General features: G+C 33.4%; 1 protein-coding gene across 4 annotated transcripts in view; it reads left to right on the plus strand.

Moving 5' to 3' along the window:
- The window catches only part of PTBP2 (polypyrimidine tract binding protein 2), a 76,170-nt gene extending 57,108 nt beyond the window's left edge, over positions 1 to 19,062 (plus strand). The window contains exons 9-14 of one of the 4 annotated variants that reach the window (XM_055339603.1): positions 8,650 to 8,804; positions 10,286 to 10,319; positions 10,737 to 10,829; positions 16,745 to 16,961; positions 17,060 to 17,137; positions 17,303 to 19,062. In XM_055339603.1, coding sequence (XP_055195578.1) covers positions 8,650 to 8,804; positions 10,286 to 10,319; positions 10,737 to 10,829; positions 16,745 to 16,961; positions 17,060 to 17,137; positions 17,303 to 17,435 — 710 coding nt within the window. In that variant the 3' untranslated portion in view covers positions 17,436 to 19,062. The remainder of the gene's footprint in view (positions 1 to 8,649; positions 8,805 to 10,285; positions 10,320 to 10,736; positions 10,830 to 16,744; positions 16,962 to 17,059; positions 17,138 to 17,302) is intronic. The other 3 variants (XM_055339604.1, XM_055339605.1, XM_055339606.1) reach the window with 3 other exon arrangements.
- The last annotated feature ends 2,979 nt before the right edge of the window (positions 19,063 to 22,041 follow it).

The raw sequence follows: 22,041 nt of genomic DNA on the forward strand, positions 1-22,041 counted from the left end.
ATCTTGTACTAACTCACTGTCCCATAACTTTGGCTTTCTCATTTCATTTCTGTTTTAATGTGTAAGAAGTAGGAAACTATAGAAGTTAGGTTGAAACTTCTCTACATGTGCATTCTTAGAAAATAATACTGAGTTAATTTGGATTATTAAACTAACCAATTTTGCTGTGGCTGAGTTTTTAAAGTATTAATTTCTCAGTCTTTAAAATACTTCTTTCAGAAAAGAAGTAATCTGAGATAGAATTGTTCATTTGAAAAGAACTGTCAGTAGATAAAAGTTTTTAACCTCTAAATCATGAATTAACTTGAAGCAATAATCTTTAGAGAGTTAACTCTTGGAGCCCTTTTAAAATAATATTTGAATGAATATATGTTAAATCTGGAACATGGTTTCTTAGCAAAGGAAATCTGTTAGTGGTAGTTGCCTATTTTGGAAATATAATAGGTCACAGATGTGATATGAATGTTAGATAAATAATGTTACCATGTCAATGCACATTTACTTATTTGCCAGCATTTTCAAATAGGATAAGTTTATTCCTGTAGGGCTATAAGATGTTGTTCATAGACTGCCATTTAACTGTCCAAGGTAATATTTTCATATAAAGTTCTTAATGGATAATCACATAACCTTTGCTTGAACTATGTTAGGTTCACTCATCATATTGTTCTCAGCTGTAGTTTTAAGAAATTCTATTTACCTTCATTTCCAAGACTGTCTGTCAGATAGTTGAATTTATTTATTCTAGTGTTACTGTTCATATTTCTCGGGCTACACAGCCTTAATTCAGTAGTAATCAGTGCTAGCCTTTGAATATAAAAGGTAAGTTTAAATTAAATCAGACTGTAAATTTTACTTTCAAAAAGTGTTGGTTTTTAAGAGTTGACAGTTATGTATATTGAAAACAAAAGCTTTTCTAAAGTGTATTACTGCTGCTTTTATAATTGATAGAAGAATGACTGCAGTATAAAATGTGCCTCTATCTAAAGTAAGTAAAAATTAGAAAATTTTCACTAGTTGCTCTAAAGATAGAGCAAGAAAACAATAGATGCATATAGGAAATCTCATTTTAATTCTTCTCTTGATCTTTTTTTTCCCTGAGCTCTTCCTAATTTCATATTTACTTCCCTTTTAGCTTTTGTGATTTTTTTTGTGAGTTTTTTTTTTTTTTTTTTTTTGCCTGTTGATCTTGATTTTAATTTAAAGGTGTTACTCTCTGAGTCTACCTTTCCTATATGCCCCGCTTTCTAGATATTCCCATAACTTTGTTAAGTATTTGGCATGAGCATTTCATAGCCCTGAATGGATTCTGCCTCATGTCAGTGACATCCTGGTTAATTCATTCATTGACTTATTCAGCAGTCATTTTAGCACTGTGCTAGGCACTGCATGCAGAGATTCAGAATTACAAGGTTCTATAACTTGATTTACAATCTGGTGGAAGCAGCAAACATCTGAGTAGCTCTAATTTGAGGCAAAGTGAAATCTGTAACAGTTGGTGTGGTACTAGAGCATAATGAAATACACAGTGAGATTCATCTGAAGGAGATATTGGGAATGTTTTATGGCCATTTGATTTGGATACAAATAAAAAGAATAAAAGGGGATGCCTGGGTGGCTCAGTGATTGTCTGCCTTCAGCTCAGGTCATCAAGTTTTGCATCAAGCTGCCCCACAGGGAACTTGCTTCACCCTCTATGTCTCTGCCTCTCTCTGTGCCTCTCATGAATGAATAAATATAATCTTAAAAAGAATAAAAATTAGTGTGAGCAGATGTGAGAAAGTATATATCACGTTTAGGGAGTGACAACATTGAGTTATGATTAAGCCATAGGGTAATTGGTAAACTATGAAAGGCAATGATACCAGAAAGAACTTGAGACAAAATCTTAGAACTGTTGTTAGCCAAGGGAGTATAGTGGAGACTATTAGTCTAAATAAAATACAGTTGGGAATCTAAACTGGGGACATGAAATGAGAATGAAAAGAGACAAATACGGGACAAAAAAAAAAAAAAAAAACAAAAACATAAAGGTAATAATACTTGGCATCTTATTGATACAAGTACTTAGAATTAAACTGGGGATCCCTGGGTGGCTCAGCGGTTTAGTGCCTGCCTTTCGCCCAGGGCGCGATCCTGGAGTCCCGGGATCGAGTCCCACATCAGGCTCCTGGCATGGAGCCTGCTTCTCCCTCCTCCTGTCTCTGCCCCTCTCTCTCTCCCTATGTCTATCATAAATAAATAAATAAATAAATCTTAAAAAAAAAAAAAGGAAAGAAACTTGTGGAGAAGTCCACTGGGTAGTAGAAAATTCTGTGAACTTGTGAATTGGAAAAACAGGTGTGATATTTTAATAGTTTGGCTTAAGATTCTTCAGGTGTAAGAGGGCAAGGGGATTAATGGCTTGAAATTACAATTGAAACTTAAGCAGTGCACATTTATATTGTGGGAAAAATTAAACTTAGGGATGAGATAAATAAGATTAAAATTAAAAGTTCCTACTCAGTTCAGTAGTTCCCATAAGGTTATTCATGAAGGTGGGTATAAATCAAATTATGATGGATTAAAGGGTATAAATATGATAAAGCATTTATTACTCTTTGAAGAAGTGTGCTGTAAAAAAAGGAAAGAGAAATGAAATGTAGTTGAGAAATGGTTTTATTGAGGGACTGTGTATAATTGTGTGGGCTCCAGATCCAGGTGTCATGAGTTCAGAATTCATCTTAGCTTCACTGTCTTAGCCTCCCCATTTGTAGTGGTTATAATGACAGTGTTACAAGGGTATTATGAGGATTAAATGTGTTAATAAGTATAGTTTGTATAGTGCTTGGCATATAATGAATGCTCATTTCATATTAACTAGTATTTGTTTTTTTGTGGGGTTTTGGGGGAGACTTAGAGCACAAGTGGGAAGGGGAGAGGGAGAGAGAATCTCAAGCAAACTGCTCACTGAGCATGGAGCCCAACACAGGGCTCAATCTCACAACATTGAGTTCATCTCCTGATCCAAAACCAAGAATTGGATGCTTAACCAGCTGTGCCACCCAGTCACCCCTAGTATTTGTTTTTAAGGCTAGCTTCAGTCCTAGAATTGATTGTATAGTGAAAATGCCAAGGCCTTAAAAATAGAAAGGTACTTGTTGAGGATCATAGTGAAGAACTGGAAAGGATTAGCAAGCTCTCATAGAAATGTAGGGGAAGGAAAATGTAGGGGCAGAGCTGGAGCCAGAACTGAAGTCATCAGTTATGTAGCCCATATTCTTTTCTTCTACCATTCTGTGTTTTTATGAAGAAAGGAAAAGGGGGGAACAGGTGAAAGAAAGGACTTTTGAAGTTGGTTGAAAATTTTGAGGGAATTCTGATGCCATTCTCAGACTTTATAAATTTAACAAGATCGAGAGTAGGATGTGGGACATAAATCTCGTAAATTTGTAGGGAACCCTTGGAAGTAGACTCCAAAATCGGCTAGCGTTAGATTTAAATAGCAAAATGTTTATGGAATCAGTTTTGGGGTGTGTATGTGTTTTCACTCTAGTGCTCACTTCGGCAGCACATGTACTAAAATTGGAATATTTTTACTTTAATATTTACCTAGATGAAAGCTTAGCCAAAATACAAGATTGGATTTATCCCAGTCTGGCACTGAAGAACACCAAAAAAAACACTTAGGCTACATTGTAAATAAAGTCAAGCCAAGAAAAAACAGAATTAGCATAAAGCCCAAAAGTGGGTTCAGTAATTGCATGGAATAGGAGAATTTTTTTTTTTAATTTTTATTTATTTATGATAGTCACACAGAGAGAGAGAGAGGCAGAGACACAGGCAGAGGGAGAAGCAGGCTCCATGCACCGGGAGCCCGACGTGGGATTCGATCCGGGCTCTCCAGGATCGCGCCCTGGGCCAAAGGCAGGCGCCAAACCACTGCGCCACCCAGGGATCCCGGAATAGGAGAATTAAGAAAGATGGGAAAATGTTGGGAAAGCAGAAATGAATGGCAAAACACAAAAAGAGAAAGAAAACTCAAAGATGTAGCAAGAGAAGTTGCTAAAATGGATTGATGTAAAAATTGTCAAAGTAGAAGTGTTAAAGAAATTGTGAGCCAAGAGTGTTTGACATATCATAGGTTGATGACAGGGTCTGGGAGAGAAGGAAGAAATAAAGCCAGGTGCTCAAGTCTTTCTGTAATGAGAGAAATGTCCCAGTAATCCGATGGTTCTTTTGATGATGAGAAATGATTGGATGCAGAATCTGTCTTGATGGTGGTGGAACTGCAGTCTGAAAGTAACATTGGGTGGTAGGGTAGAATGATGAATAATATATCCTTTTTCTTTCCTTTGGGGAAGGGTTTATGAAGATAAAAAATGACTATTTGAGAGGGTTATAAGAAAAGTTTCATTAGGATAAAGCAAGCCTTTAATTAAAAAGTTTCTCTAAGGAACAGATTGAATAAAAATGCTATTTGTTAATGATAGAAAAGAGAATGAATTCCAGCAGGCAAAATAAAGAAAGGAAGGTGGTACAAGAGGAGGAATGGATTGTTTCAGGAAAGAATAATAGTGTTTGTCATTATTGTCAAAAGTGAGACTTATTTCAAGTCAGGAAATAAAATGTAAAAACCGTTCTCCCCACCCAAGCCCCTATACTTTTATGAATTAGAAAGAGCCTCAAAGTCCCACCACCTATCCTCTAATCAGAAGTATGTGAGACAACTACCACATGTCTTGAGCAGGGTAAAGAAGTAAGACCAAAAGAAATGCAATCACCTTTGGATACAAGTTTTAGAATGTGAAATGAAGTTACAAAACCAATTCTGCATCTTTAAAAATCATGGATAAAAAGGTCATAGTCAGGAGGAGCCTAAAGAGACATGACTAAATGTACTATGGGATCCTGGAACAAAAAACGGACAGATAAACACCAAAGAAATCTGACAAAGTGTGGACTTTAGTTAATAATTATATGTCAGTATTGGCTGATTAATTGTAACAGTAACACCATACTAATACAATGTTAATAATAGAGGGAAAAGGAAGGGACCCAGGTTATATAGGAACTCTGTAGAATCTTCATTTTTTCTGTAAATCTAAAATATAAGCTTTATTAAAAATCATAGATAGGGACACCTATCAGCAGTTGAGTGAGTTGAGTGCCTGCCTTCAGCCCAGAGCATGATCCTGGAGTCCTGGGATCGATCAAATCCCACATCGGGCTCTCTGCACGGAGCCTGCTTCTCTCTCTGCCTGTGTCTCTCTCTGCCTTCTCTCTCTCTCTCTCTCTCTCATATGAATAAATTTTTAAAAAATCATAGATAAATTTGTAAAACGTCTTTCAGATCTATCACACCAAAAAAGACTCCAGACTTTTCATTTTCAGTTACCATTTTAAATTAATTTCATTTCTCTTTTAATTCTCAGTGATCATTTTTCCATGATGTCTTGATGTTTTGAATAATATTGTGCCAAGTTACCTCCGTTTTAAACTCAGATTTCAAGAAGAAAAGTATTTCAAAAACCATTGCCTTTAATATTTAAAGTTTCTTTGAACAAATTTTCTATCACCTTTGGATACGGTGAAGTTTTTCATGAGGTGGTTGAATTATATATTGACATCGTAGAGATGTATTTCAGAAGACGCTTTCCTGAAAAAATGAAGTATTAAACTTAGACTGTCATTTAATCTATCAAATTTAGGTAAATTGGTATTTTATATTTCATGAATTAATAATTTTCCTTGAAATGTCAACAGGGAAAGATGAGTAACAGAGGACTTAGAACTTAATTCTGAAAGTGTCAGTAGTGTGTAATCTTGATAATGTCTCACGTTAAAAAATATATATACCCATTTATATTATGCATTTTCTTTGAAATGAATAAATGTGTTTTTTTAATTCCTTAGTATTTCTTAAGAAACATACATACATCATACCGAATATACATGGCAGTGGTTCACAAAGTATCTGGAGATCTCTCCGGCTCTAACAAAGTCAAAACTGTATTCATGACAATATTAAAATGTTATTTGTCTTTCGACTTTTACTTTCACTACCATGTTAGTCTGAAGGCTAATAGATAATAGACTATGTGATCATATGTTCTTTTTTTTTTTTTTTTTAAAGTTCTTGATTTTTTGTTTCCGGTGTGTTAAATATCAGTTGATATAACCCAAATAAACAAAAGCTCTTTGTGGTCCTCAGTAATTTTCTAAGAGTGTAAAGGTGTGAGACCAAAAAGATTAAAAGCTTTTTCAGTATGGGGATACAAAGTTCAGGATTTTCGAGTATTTTAATACACAGAAGATGGTGATAAGAGTTGAGATGTACAGAGAAAATGCTAGGGATTAGGAAATTTTTTAGATGAATTTTGGTAACTAATAACAATTAATTGTTCAGTTAATTTTTGGGGGGTTAGTCTGCCCTGAAAATCATTTGGTAAGTTGAAAATGAAACCAGAAATTAAACTGATTTGATTTTTTATTGTAGAAAAGAGATGCTCAAATGTCTTTGATTTAAAAAAAAAAAAATCTTTTATTCTTAAAAGAGAATTTGAGGATTGATACTGAACTTTTTTCTTCTGCATGCCCTGTATTGTCATTGGTGTTTGGGGCCATGGACTGTATCCCATTAAGACCAAGCAACTTAACAGAATTTTTAAGTTACTTTTTCTGTTGAAGAGTAGTGAAACAAGGGAATGATTTGACAGTGTAATGCCTAATCTGGAGTTTCTGCCACGATTGAATAATTGTGTTTATTCACAGTAACAGCACAATAACAGCTTTAGTTGATTGCTATGTACATTGAGCCACAACTATCTGAAAATACTGAAGGAATGATATTTAAAGAAAGGACGAGGAGGGGTCATTTTCTAAGTATGAAGAAACAATACTGTGAGTGCATGTCTAAGAACGGGAAATAACGTCTGTATACTTGTCATTGGCAGCAGATGAAGATATCTTTCAAATGTTAAATGGAAGTAACCTATAAAGTATAATGAGAGCTATGGTATTTACTGGAAGTTTGTAATGCTGTAGAATAATTGGTTAAAAAGATCCACACTGGTGGATCCAAAAAGGCATCAAAGACTACTAAAGACATGAGAAGTTTTCCTTTAATATTAGATCCTTGTTTCTTGGATTTACTTTTAAAATAAAATTGTTGAAAAAATAAATAATAATTAAAATGATGAATGAATGAATGGAACAAAATTGGCCACCACTACCATGAGTTAATAATTGTTAAACCAGCGTGGTTTGTTATTCTAGTGTCTCTTTTTTTATGTTGACTATTTTCCGTACCAAAGAGTAAAATCTAAAAAAGAAAATGGAGAAAGCAAAAAAAAGGAGTCTCGAAAAGTGGGTAGAAAGTACTAAAGTAAGCTCATCCACAGAAAGATTGAAACAAATATAATTCCACTGTTGAACTGCTCATAGAGAAGAGATAAGAAATTGGAGGAGGGAAAAATTTATAAGTTAGAAACTGAAGAGATTAAGATTTGTGAATCTTAACCCTTCAGACTATCAATGAAAGATCATCATAGTTTCTATAAAGTAAAAAGATTAAAAAAAAAAAACTTGGCTAAAATATTAAGATACCTGAAACCAAAGGCAACAAGCACATCCTTATGACATACACAAGAAGGCTGGTGGAAAGAGAAAAGAAGAAATAAAACGTGAACTTACGGGACAACAGTCCTAAGGGCCATTTCTATACAGGTATGTCATGAATTAACTTCATGTAGGTTGGTTGTTTCCTTTTAATGGGAAGGAGAAAAATAGAATTCATTTCATTAGTGAACTAACATTTATTGAAATACAAGCTGGTATGTAAGAATTGAAGGGATGGAAGGATTTTGAGTTTATTCTTAATTAGAATGTGAATAAAAGATGGTGAGACAAAAGAATTCTCTCTAGAGAGTAAATGGCATATTTTAAACAACAGACTGGAAAACAACAATAGAAATAAAGAAATGTTAAAACTGGTAGGGGAAAGGAAAAGACTGAAAGAAAAAGCATGCATGATACAGTGATGTTTTCTCAATCTTCCTACTGGGGAAATTTGAGAAATTTGTGTGTGTTACAACTACATGAGTCTGAAATTAATGCAAACAATCTTTGGTAAGGTTTTCTTCAGGTCATTTGAATGAATTAAATAAATAATGATGTTCAGGGTGATGTGTCTCCAAGAGCTGAGGAACTTACGATATGTGTTTCAGAAGCTGTAATTGTCTGATTTCAAGTGAGTTTATGAAGAAGATAGCACTTGTATAAAAAAGTGTTGAGTTACTGTTGAAGATGATATTTATTTTGGATGTGGTTTCTTGCTATAAACCATGGAAGTGAATTTTTCAAGTTTCTGACTTAGAAATATCATTCTTTATGCTTTGCTTTTCCATAGGAAATGGAATATTGTATATTTAATTTTTTAACATACTACAGGTATGTACCTTAGCCCTAATATTTAATGATTTCATTGATACCAGTTAATTTTCTCTAATTGCTATATTATCAGCAAACCGTTTTTCTAAACGTTATAAAAATTAACTTTCAGGAACCATTTGGAATGGTCAGCCCTAAGCCATGCAGCCATCGTGCTTAAATTGGTTTTTGTAAACGACTTGTGTGTGTTTCGTAAAATATGCTTTATTTTAAAATTAGGGCTTCCTGTTGCAGCTGTTCCAGGAGCTCTGAGTCCTTTGGCTATTCCAAATGCTGCTGCAGCAGCTGCTGCAGCTGCTGCTGGCCGAGTGGGTATGCCTGGAGTCTCAGCTGGTGGCAATACAGTCCTGTTGGTTAGCAATTTAAATGAAGAGGTTAGTAAAATAATTTTCTAATGTTTATTCTTTAACTCCATTTCATTTGTGAAAGTTTCTCATGTTTATTTCATTTTGCACTTGCCTTTCTTTTTATGTACATTCATTAGTCAAAGTATTTTCTGTATGTTTCTACTTCTGAATAAAATCTATGTACTTGTTTAGGTAATATTTCCTTAGTCATATCTCTTTTTATATATATAATTATTATTATTATAATTATTATTATAATTATTATTATTATTTTTAATGTAACTACCTATTTTTCCTAAGAAAAATATGGTGAAGTACTATAGTATGGCTTTTTCTTTTTGTTGTTCTCAAAGGCAAATGTGATCTAATTTGCAGATTTTAACTGTAAAACAATTTTGTTCTTTGCCTTTTCTAATTATTTGCTTGTTCATTTCATGCTTATGTGTCATTGCATTTTTTTAAATCTTATTTTATGTGAACTACTCTAATACATTTTTCTTTGAAGGTTCTTCCAAAGATCTTGACGAGGCACTCTTCCAGTCTTTCTTAGTAATTTTTTCTTTGCAGTTATTAGTCATTGTCTTCTAAAAATATTTTTCAACTTTATCCCCTCCCCCCTTGTTAAATAAAATTTATTGCTGAGTTATTTTCTTTAGTTGTACATTTTATGTCTGGTATATTTTATTTTGATTGCTATGAAAGCTGGTATGAAATGTGGGAAGCTCAATGTATCAGTTTACAATGTCTAATTTGAATATTTGTTTCATTTTTAATTGGCCTCTGTTAATACGAACATTAAGCTTATTTTATCATTTAATACTATTGTCATTCACAGTTCTGCATGCTAAAATGTTTGAATCAGAGTGCCTTTGTTTTTTCTTTTAAGAATTTTGCCTGCATTTCATAACCAGCCATGCTTATGCAGTTAAAGTTCAAAGTTTAAAATTCCTGTGCATGCTTTTCCTTCCCTATGTTGAGATGAAATGCTGTAATTTACTCTTTGATATAGATGTACTTTACCCATATTTGTCTTGGATGACTACATTTTACTCAGTTTTTCTTGTACAGTACATAAACCAACCATTTTCTGACCAAATTCCTGCATTTCCTATGTACTGACCTATATTTTATTTTTTTTTTGTTCCCCAATTCCTTATTTTTTTCTTCTGCATTGCTGTTTCCCTTCCCCATTTCATCCTTTTCCCCTGTGTGTTCACCTTCCCTTTCCTTGTCTTTTCCCAAATGCCCATTCCCTTCCCTGTCTTATCCTTTATTTTCCTTGTCCTTGTCTTCATTCCCTGTCTCCATTCCCTATGTTCATGCTTCTGTGCTTGAACAAATGTTCCTCGGACCAACTTGCCCCAATTAACCGCCTTGAACCATGATCCATGACCACCTCACCATTCTGCGGGAACCACCCTTCGTTATGGATGATCTGTTCATCTCCGCTCTTCCTCGACTCTTCTCTCTTCTTGTCTTACGCTGCTTGCTCTTCTCTCCTTCTAAAGATGGTTACGCCCCAAAGTCTGTTTACCCTCTTCGGTATGTTATTGTTAGCACTATACTTTTATTATTGATTTGATTTTTGTTTCACCTTAATTCTTATTTGTAGCTAGCACTTTGGCTTAAAGTTGAATAGTAAATCTTTTGCTATTTTTCTTTGCTATTTAAAACTCTCCATAGACACAAAATTTGTTTTAATGCATGCTGATTTATTTTGCATGGTCTTTAATTTAATATCATTCACATAGCTTTGAGGGTTTATCAAAAGTTATTCTTTTCAAAATTCACTGTTCAAAATCTTGATCTTCTTTATTCATTTGTGAGAATGATGAGTTTGAATGCGTGATCATGTTGATGTCTGAATGTTTCATTAATATGTCAGAAAGATAATCTTGAGCTGACTTGCATGTAAAATTAATTCCATTTTTGGATTACCTCTCTGTGGCTCCAAAAAAGGTGTTTATGGAGATGTGCAGCGTGTGAAGATTTTGTACAATAAGAAAGACAGTGCTCTGATACAGATGGCTGATGGAAACCAATCACAACTTGGTAAGATTAAACTATGTGTTATCTATTACATGTTTAAATCTGTTAATAAAAACAAACCCTATTGCAGTAAGTGATTCTTTTTTTTTTTTTTTTTTTGATAGCCAGGTTCAAAATGTCATGTTAATTTTCATATTTTAACATATTTATACACGATGACCATGTTTGTATTTTCTCCTGTCCTCTTAACAATCCTCAAGTACAATCTAATGGAAAAAGATTTGGCCTCCAAAGTTGTAGTAATCGTTTCACATAAAAAGGGTAGCGTTTATTTTAAAGATCCTTAGTATCTTTCTTTCCTGCTTACTCCCTGTAATAGAAGTTAACTGTTCATATAGTCCATGGAATCCTGATTAATGTGAAATTTTAATTCTGAATATTTGTCTAAACCTAGTATTGGAAAATGGAAAATGAGTCACATGGAAAATGTATTTTAGAGATACCAGATTTTTTACAAAATGAAGAACTTGTGCTAGACAGGCTGTTGTGTTAATCCCTTTTGGAATCTTAAAATGTACTTAAGTCCATTATACTTCCATTAGATATTTATGTTAATAAGATTGTATCATTTGATTCTATACACAAAGTCAGATCACATAAATATGGTATACAGCTATGTATTCACAATGTGATACGACTGTAAATATTATGTTCTTAGCTTATAATTCTGTTCATTGAGATTTGGGCATGATGATGGCTCAAATTGGTTGCTTTCACTTTTTTTTTTTGAAATTTGTCACTTTTGATGTAAGGACTGTATTTTTGCTATTACACCCAATGAAATTCACAGACTTGAACGGTATGATATATTTGATCTTTGGTAAGTTTGAATTTTCTTGTTTCTTACCAGCTGTCATGGTAGCTCAGACAACACATAAAACTATACATCTGGCGAGTGCTAATCAGGTCCTAGATGCCTAGTAAATCTTTTCTTCTTTTGCTGTGTGTGCTGTGGTAGAGGTAGTCATGGCCGTTGTTTTTATATACGTTGTAAGAAGCATTTAACAAAGCGTTCTCAACTGTTTCATTTGTTTTTTCCTCATCACTATGTGAGCTGTGGGGGTATTACCCTCATATAAAGGATATATAGTGGTTATGGTTGGGAAGTACCTGAGGTAGAATTTAACCAAGCTTTTCTGTATATTTTTTATGTAAGGACTATTTAAATATTTTAAATAAATAAAAATATTTTAATTTTTACTATACTTGTATTAGTTTGGTTGGGCTCCTAAAACAAAATACCACAGATTGAGTGGCTCAAACAACAGAAATTTATTTCCTCAGGTGCCAGCAGATTCAGTTTCTGACAAGGGCTTTCTTCCTGGTTTGCAGATGGCTGGCTACCTTCTCCATGTGTCTTCTTCACATGGCCTTTCCTCTGAGTTCTCTGGGTTTCTCTTCCTCTTCTTATAAGGACACTAGTCTAATTAGATGAGGGCCTCATCCTTATGACCTCATTTACCTTTCATTATCTCCCTTAAAGTCCCTGTCTTCAGATGGTCATTTTGCAGGATTAGAGCTTCAGTGTAGGACTTTTGGGAGAACACAGTTCAATGCATAATAGTACTTATAAAAAGCAGGGGTAAAAGAATTGCAAACTTAAGATCTTTTTAATACAGCTTTGACATGACTTACAGTGTTTAAACTATTTTACAGTAAATTATTTCTCATGGCTAGATTTTGCTTTTTTGAAATCCTTATGATTCTAAAAATACATACTCATACCATTGATGCCTTTAATATTGGAAAAAATTAGTGAGACATTTGAAAATGTAATATGCTTTATTTTTGGGCCCTATTTTCCTTTTGGTTTTCATAGGACTCTATTTGGAAATAACTCATTTCATGATATAGGCAGGTTTTTTTGTTTTTTTGTTTTGTTTTTAATGCCTAGGATATAGTATGGGGGACAAAAGGAGAATTGAAAGATACTATGTGTTTAAATGTGAATGAGATTGTTCCAAACCTTGGAGGCCATGTTAAATTGGATGTTTTAAGAATAATTTGTGTATTATTTTAAAATGACCTTTAACAGAATTCTGATAAAATCCCACGGAGTAGTAGTTTCTTCATGTTAAACTGGTTTTTATTTAATGTATAGCTGCCTTCTCAAAAGTAAAGTTACTTAGTTCTTCATAATAGTCCTTGATCGACTAAATTATATCTCTCACAAAAAGATTTCAAGAGATCTTCCTTCCCAAAAGGAATTAGCAAGGAGGGAAATAGCAAATGGTATGGAATATAATGGGGAGACTATCTAATCTATCTATCTATCTATCTATCTATCTATCTATTTATTTATGATTTTATTTATTCATGAGACACACACAGAGACAGAGAGGCAGGCTCCACTCAGGGAGCCTGATGCAGGACTTGATCCCGGGACTCCAGGATCACCTAGGGATTCCCAGGAAATAATAAATTTAAAAATTATGATAGAATCTAAGTCCCTATGCACCAGTAATAATAGCAACAACAATGTAAAGGAGTAAGTGCATCAGTCAAAAGATAGGTTGTCAGATCTGTTTTTTTTTTTTTAATTTGTTGCGAGAAACTTAAAAAGCACAAGGATGTGGAAAGGTTGGAAGAAAAGGGATATATATAATAAGATAAATTTAGATCACCAGGAAGATAAAAAGAGTTTTTGGTGTGTGTGTTTGGGGGGATGCCCCTAATAAAATAGCCTCAAAGTATATCAATCATAAATGAATAGAGAGAACTAGAGGGACTCTTGAGGAAATCTTCTCTTATAGGGAGAGATCCCAACACACCTTTCTGAATTAAGTCAGGCAGACATAATACAACAAAGATACAAAAGGGTATGACATAGTTACCTTAAAATTACACATGTATAGAACTACACACTTAACACTGTTTTTTAAGTACATAGGGGAACATTTACTAAAGCAGGCTTCAGTAAAACAGAGAGTAACTAACATATATTCTATTCTCTGTTGCACAATTTTGAGTTAATAACAAAAAGATACATTTAGAATTTCCTAATATCTCATGGATCAAGGAAGTTAATGAGAATTTAGAATACTTAAAACTAAAATGATAATGAAAGTACTTACAAATTAGATATGTGTAGTACAGTGAAAGTGGTGTTTTGACAGGAGGTTAACTTTAAGAATGATGGTATAAACCCAAGGAAAGGATAATAATAATAAAGATAAGACTAGCAATCACTGGTATAGAAGACAGTTAAGAGAAAAAACAGAGCTAGAAGGTGGGTCTTTGAATAAATTAATAAAATAGACAAGTGAGTATTGAACTTGATTTTTTTAAAAAATGAGAGACAACACAAATAATACTCTGAATTATAAACTTCTCCTGTATCTATAAACTTTTTGACCATCTTTTGACTTATTGTTACTCATTCATATCTTTTTTTGGTAAACATTTGTTCTATTTTCTTTAAGATTTTATTTATTTATCTGAAAGAGAGATAGCACAAGCAGGGGGAGCAGCAGAGGGAGGAGGTAAAGCAGGAAGCCCTGACATGGGGCTCTACCCCAGGACCCTTAACCCACTGAGCCCCACCCAGACGCCCCCATTAATATCTTCTTCAGAGATAAAGGGAAAAGTAAACAATTACATTCAAGCAAAAGTGCCATTTCCATTGTGCAGCATTGGCCTTTTTCTCTTTTATCATTGATGGCTTTGTCCATTTACACCGTATTTCTTGTAACCAATTTCAGGATATCAGAGTCCTGTTATTTAAACTTGGTTCATCTTAAATTAGTAGTTCAAATAATCTCCTGTTTCTTGTTTAATCATTATGTCTGCTTCAGTTTTTGGCAAGCTTTTTTTAAAAAAAGTGTTTAGAAATTGTCACACTCAACCCCTCTTCTTCAGCCCTCATCCATTTGAGATTCCAATTGTTTTGTCAAGTCAGATGACTAGAATACTTCTCATTACCTATTTCCAGAGGTAGTTCTCTGGTTATTTTGCTTTATTTTAATCCCATTTCTCTATCATCCATCTCCTCTTGGTACAGGTACTGTCCCTAGGACTTTTTATTGTTATTTTCACCCTTCAGTGTATGACAGCTCAGCTGATTGTGCAATCTTTTCATAACTTTACAAAGCTGAACTAAGCATTCTTTATAACAGTGTCCTTCTTTATACCACTTTATTCCCTAAATGCATTCCTTATAATGCATTTGTATGATCTAAGAGTACTTTATCATAAGTAATAGAATGATAGAACTTTAAAAATGTTTTGTAATTCAAGTAAGTTTTATAATAGCTTATATACCATGTCTATGAGTAATTGAATTTTGTAAGTGAAAATTTAGAAGTATGTGTGAAACGCAGTAGAACTAGTGAGAAAGAATTCAGGCCTGAGAGATGATTTTTTTCTGTTCGCCTCGGTTGGGAAAAAACCTAAGAAGAAAGCATTACAAATATATAACACTACAGTAAAAACAGTCGGGAAAAGTAAGCTTGTTTTTACAAATTAGAGAAGCTACAAGTGAAAAAAGAAAATACTGTTGGTTCCTTTCTGAATCATACCTTATACTTTCATAGCATTTTCCTTTTCAGACCTGTTTTATATTTAACTGATTTATGTTCTATACAGGTAAGTATGATAAGATGCATGGGTTTAATAAATTCTGTGTATCTCTGGTATCAGACTATGTACTGCAGTATACTAATCAAAAACATTTTGAGAGTAGGGGTTTTATTCTCATTTCCCTGCTCTTCCATATTGCCTTTATCTCTCTACTGTTAATACTCTTAATACTTTGAGTAGTCAAATCAGACCTCCAGTTTAAAGTATATGACTTACGAAATGGTCTTCAGTTCTGACTAGTGAGTAAAATGTGAAACGTAGAGAACTGTTCTGTAATCTCAGGCCAGTTCATTTAGCTTAAAAATAACCCAACTGTTACTTCAAGAATTAGGTATGTAATGTTCTGTGTTTAGGCAGTGTGCTGTGTGCTGGGATAGAGACCGTGGTTCCTGCCTTCATATACTTTGCAGTGGGAAGGAGGATTTAGATAATTAAAATAAATTGTGATAAATTTTAAAAAGAAGTAAAGGGTGAAGGGAAGGCCTTTCCGGAGAATGATGAGAAAGGCTAGGAGGGATAATGAACAAGATGGGAAACTGGTATAGATCAGCATGCACCCAGGGCTAAAGGTAAGAAAAACTAGCACTTTAAGGAGATAGGTTTTATGTAGCTCTAACTTAAAGTGCAAAGAAGTATAGTACTAAAATCTGTAAGTTCCATGAGGGGGTGGGATGGTTCTTACTACTTGATCATCAGCACTACTAACAAAGTAGTTGGTATTGTTGTACATCATCAAGAAGTATGTTCAAAGAGGCTGGGGAGATTTTATTCTAACCATATAACATGGTTTATGCCTTTCCTTGTCTGTTCTAACCTTAACGATTTTAAGCAGGTAATGACGTCAGATTTGCAATTTATAGGGCTCATCTAGCTGCTATGTGTAATAGAATGGATTGGAGAAAAGTAGAGGAAAGTCCAACAGTTTTGCAGGTCAAAACATTGTGACAGTGTAAAGCAGAGAATGGAGAGCTGTATTGAGGGATAAATAGGAGTAAGAAGAGTATCGTAGGACTTGGGAATTAGGTTATGGGGCAGAAGGGAGAAAAAGTTTTATAGATAAGTACTAAGTTTATTCAGCAACTAAGTTTATGATTTATAAGGATTGGCAAGGAAGAGAGAGATTCATAATCAGGATTTACATTTTATGAAAGAAACGAACTTTTTTCTCAAAATACTTGTTTAGTGCAAATAAATTTAAATCATCTTGTCAGTGGCTGTTATAAACTTACCATTTATTTAAAAATCATAGAATTCAGTTATTTCAACTATTCTAAAAGAATTATTTTGCTTTGAACTGTGTTAATATTTTTTTTAGTAGGCATTTTTTTTTCTTTTTACAGCCATGAATCATCTTAATGGACAGAAAATGTATGGTAAAATTATTCGTGTTACCCTGTCTAAACATCAGACTGTACAACTACCTCGAGAGGGACTTGATGATCAAGGGCTAACAAAGGATTTTGGTAATTCCCCATTGCATCGTTTTAAGAAACCTGGATCCAAAAATTTTCAGAACATTTTTCCTCCTTCTGCAACCCTTCACCTATCCAATATCCCGTAAGTACTAAGCTAGAGTTTTTTTAAGGGTATACATTATAGAAATAAAACATAAAATTTATTATTAATCTTCTTTTTTTTCCATCCAATTTTCCTAGTCCTTCAGTAGCAGAAGAGGATCTACGAACACTGTTTGCTAACACTGGGGGCACTGTGAAAGCATTTAAGTTTTTTCAGTAAGCAAGCTTTCTTGTCTCTAAATTAGTGACTTTGACAAAAAGTTTTCTTCAAGTAGTTTTTATCCTTTTTGTTTATGAAATTAATTCTGGAATGGGTAAAATTCAAGTATTTAAGCACTTCCTAATTTTTATGAAGTATCTAATTTCATAATTTTGTTTCAGAAGAGATCACAAAATGGCTCTTCTTCAGATGGCAACAGTGGAAGAAGCTATCCAGGCCTTGATTGATCTTCATAATTACAACCTTGGTGAAAACCATCATCTGAGAGTGTCTTTCTCCAAGTCAACAATTTAAAAAGGGGGAGGTGAAGATTGAGGGTGTATCACATTGTTTGGTGTCATCACCTATTGACTGTTCAGAAAAGTGGGGACCAGAGTTTGATTTTTTTTTGTTGTTGTTGTTTCCTTTTTTTTTTCCATGCTGTTATCATTCCTTGGTTATAAAATGAAATGGCATACATAAAGGCAGAGTTGTTAACTGCTGTATTTCATCTGTTCTATAGGTAGGCCATTTTTATTGTCTGTTTATAATTTTAGTTTAATTATACTTTCCTTTTTCAACTTAGTTGACATACGTGCCTTAAAAAGGAAAACTAGTGTTGCTATTGTGCATTTACTAGGTAAAAGGAATTGGTTGTCTAGGGCACATTGTTATATGGGAATTACAATATGTTTAGGCAGGGGTGTGTAAAAAGGTTAAGTTTTTGTTTCTCCTGCTTGGAACTTATTTTGAATTATTGGCTTGTCACATTTCTTTCTATTTAATCAAATAAGATACATGATACTGAAAGAATTAAAGCAGCATTTTTTAGTTTTTACTACCTTAGGCTTTATTGCTTTAAAAAAACATTGGCCTTTTGTATCTCACAATTCTGGTCTAGATTCAGTTATGAATGTAGGCATTAGTTAAAATTAACAAGATGCAGAGTATTAATTTCTTAAGACAACAAAGTGATTTCTGTAAGTTTGAGCCCTACGTGGAAAGCATTGTGGAATCTTAACCTTTTTGTACACACTCTTGTGGGACGTATCATATAAATGTCAGCACTAAGTAATGTCTTGTTTGTGGCTGAATATTTTTCGTAGATGTTTTTGAAGTTGACATGACTTACGTGCATTTAAATATATATTGCCATCCTTAGTTTGTAATTAAGATTTGGAATATGGTTGTGGATTTCTGAGCATGTGCAGACTGGTCTAGCTAGTTCAGGAACTGGTGCATGTATTTTTCAAAGATAAAGAAAGTGTACTGCGAAAATTTGCAGGAAGATTAATTTTGTGGCAGTTTTCTAAAACTGACAACCAGGTGGGACCAAAGTTTATGTGCCTTTAGTCTTAATTTACCTTGCATTGTAATATTCAGTTTTAATAAATCTTCAAAATATTTTGTATTTAGGAATAGATCTGACTTTAATAAAAACATGGCTCAGAATCTACAGGTCAAATTAATTTGAACAGTTCTTGTCAATCTGAATTGTTGATTCTGTTTAAATGACCAATACTTTTTGAAATTGATGTACTTAGTTTCAAGATTCATAGATTCTGTTATCTATGTAGACAGAATGGTCATGTATATTTTCTATTAGTTGAGTTTTTACATCTTTAGAAATGTAAAATTCAGTATAGTTTGAAAGCGGCACAATTAAAAATTAATTTTCTAACAAAGTTGGGAGGTTTGATGGTTGTTTAATTTCCTTTTGTGTGTACTCTGCTTACCTCTGTAGCATGCTCAATAAACACTTCTGTAGCTCTGTATTCACCTTTTCTGTCTTTCTCTGCTGCCTTTTCTCTTTCCTCTTCTTTGTTTTTCACTCCACTGTGCTTCTGAATTCATGTTTATTCTCTGCCAGGGTGGGAAAGGAGTAATAATATTATAATTCTATGGCTTTATTCCATAAATAAATCTAGATGCTGTGAAAATATACCAGCTGGTTTTTTTTTAATTTAAAAGATAGTAACTGCTTTTCAGGAGGACACATATTAAACATTTCCCACCCTGTTATAATCTACTGCTTTAAAGACATAACTTTTATTGTATCTTGTTAATTCTATCTCTTTTGTTGTTGTTGTTTTTTTTCCAGTAGATTTATGCACTAATAGATCTTTTGGATTTGCCATGCTCTCTTGCTGCAGTTTCATCTTTCATCTTTTGTGTCTGCTAAAGATTTCTTACTAATCTTAGATTACCTTGCAATTTTTAACAAAGGGTATTAGGTGTTATTGGGAAGAAACTTTGTCTTGGGTGGGCAGAAGATACATTCAGGTAATTTGTGATGTTATAACTTCCGCTTTTTTTTTTTTTTAAAGGAGTTCAGTTAGGGGGCTATTTGTGTTATTCATATTTTTGGTCACTTTTAAAAAATAGATCTATTGGTGTCAGGTAACTTCAGACTTTAATACATGTTCCATTGGTTTGTTTTGTTATGAAATAACTGAGAATTATGCAAAACTCATACATGGTGAATAAACAAATGAAGGAATAGGAAATAACGTTAAATGTGCCATATTAATACAACAATTCAGTTATCTCAAAAAAATATAGTAAGCGAAACAATTGTTTACATTTGAGTCAAGAACATTGGGGTTATTTGGAAGCTAGACGATCTTATATTTTTTCTTTTTAAAGTAGGATTGTATTACAGAAGCACTCAAAGCAACAGCAGATGTGCCTCTAAAGTATGTAAAATCCAATACCATGGCTAATGAATAGTAATTGAGCAAAGTTTCTCCTGAGTGACCCTTTTTTCTCAGTATTGGGTGGTGATTGAAATACCTGAAATAGAGATGTTTAGCTACTTTTCAAGTATTCTTTGTGGCTGGCTTTGGGTTGGAAGAAGTCCTGAATTGTGTGTAGGAACTGGGTTGCTCCAGTTGCTGAGCTGGGGAGAGTTCACAGAGTACCTCTGATGGGGGATGACTCGACACCAAAGTTCTTCCTGCCCGGGAGGTAGAGATTCTTCAGTCTCTTAGAGTGCACTGTGATAACAGCCTTCCTTCCAAAGCACTAAGTCAGTGAAGTGGTAATTTTGACATTGTAGAATATTTAAAACTTGGTACATTAAATTAACTCAGTCCTTGTCCTGTGTATAAATTGCTGAAGTGCTAGGTGAAAATAATGTCAGCATCATCATTATTACCATTATATGCCTCAGTCTTTTACAGTAAACTAGCTAACAGTGAAGTGTTCTTAAGACTTAGTTGCTTCGTAATAGAGGCCTTACCTTGAATATGTAGAAAGGTAGTTTTTTTTTTTTTTCTGTGACTGAGCTAGAAAAACTTGTGTTTTTTTTTTTTTTTTTTTTGACATTAGGATTTGGAAATGGGTTTCAAAGCACCTACTTAAAGAATGGGTTCATATATATTTAATTTTATATTTAATGCTAGAAATGTAATGTAGCATTTGAAAGCCACTAAGAATATCTTGGCTTAACCAGGAAGGGTAACATATCATTCTCTTTTTATGTTAGGAATATACTAACTCACTTTTGAGGCATTTTAAGATAAGGTTAGTCTAATCAAATTACAGTAAATTTACTTTGTTCCTTAGTTCTGTTTGCATTACCATATAGTTTCTAGGCAAAGGACAAGTCACTTTCTAAGCCTCAATATCTTTTCATCTATAAAATGGATGCAATAAATTTCTGCTTTACCCACCTCACAGAATTTTTGTGAAGCTCAAACAGGATAAACACAGAAAATCTGTGTAAATGGTAATCTGCTATGTAGGAGGAAGTGTAACAACGCCAGAGTTTTAGGACTGCCAGATTAGCATGTAGTATGCTTACTTACCCACAGTAAATCATATCCTATTCCCTTTTTTGCTACACAGAAGTATTTTTTTAATGGTCTAATTTTATTTTAAGTGTCAGTCCGGTTAAAGAAAAAAGATGGAGAATGCAAGTATATATTGCATCCCAAAGCCAAATGAAAGGAGAAGGGTTTATTAGTCTTATATTTTCAATTTGAACTATTTGATAGCCCAGTAATTGAACATAGATACATATTTAATTATAGGTTCCACTTAAAAATGAGATTTTTTTTTTAATGTATACAACTTTAAAGATTGCTGTGAACCTTGGCAGTAATTCTAACACTTAAAAGACTGAAGGCTATGAAAGGATCTTCTCTTGACTAGAACAAGAATTCAGAGTTTCCTCACTGACTTAATATTATAAAATGGAACATAAATCTGAAAACATTTGTTCAGGAAAAGGGTACAACACTCTTTAGTGAAACTGAGCATACATAAGTTTATTGTGGCTAAATAGGTTTCTAGAAAATACTAATTTTAAGCCACAGTATTAGAATTTATTATCAAAAATCTTAATTTTATACTTGTTTACTCTTCTAAATATACTCCCTTTAAGGTTCTTTTTTTATTTTAGATTTTGCAAGTGTACATGTGATTATTCAAATTAAGAACATAAGCGTTCAGATATGCAGAATACCGAGAAAACCTAATGAACACCTATGAATTTAGCACTTGATTCTCTCACACGTAATACTATCCATACTTTTTAATTTTAATATATGAAATAAAACATTACAGATTGAACTGACATCCCTGTGTATTTGATCTAGTCCTTACATCATCCCTTCCCCAGAGGTAATCATTACTTTGGTGTTTTTTATTCTGCAGTTACTTTTCAAAGGGAATTTGTTCTGTAATTGTGTGTATTCTGTAGCCCAAACTTTGTTTTTCTATCTAAATACTGCGCATGTACTCTAATATTCATGATGTTTGGATGGTATATTTTGTCATCCAACACACAAATTACAATTTTTAAAGATTGAGATATTTGGACATCCATATTCTCCTTATGAAATGTCATGACATAACCAATTTTAGGAAGGTTTTTAAGTCCGTTCCTTTTTTTTTTTTAATAAATATTGAGTAAGTT

Source organism: Nyctereutes procyonoides, unplaced genomic scaffold (genome assembly GCF_905146905.1).
Source record: "Nyctereutes procyonoides isolate TBG_1078 unplaced genomic scaffold, NYPRO_anot_genome, whole genome shotgun sequence".
NCBI classification, from domain to species: domain Eukaryota; kingdom Metazoa; phylum Chordata; class Mammalia; order Carnivora; family Canidae; genus Nyctereutes; species Nyctereutes procyonoides.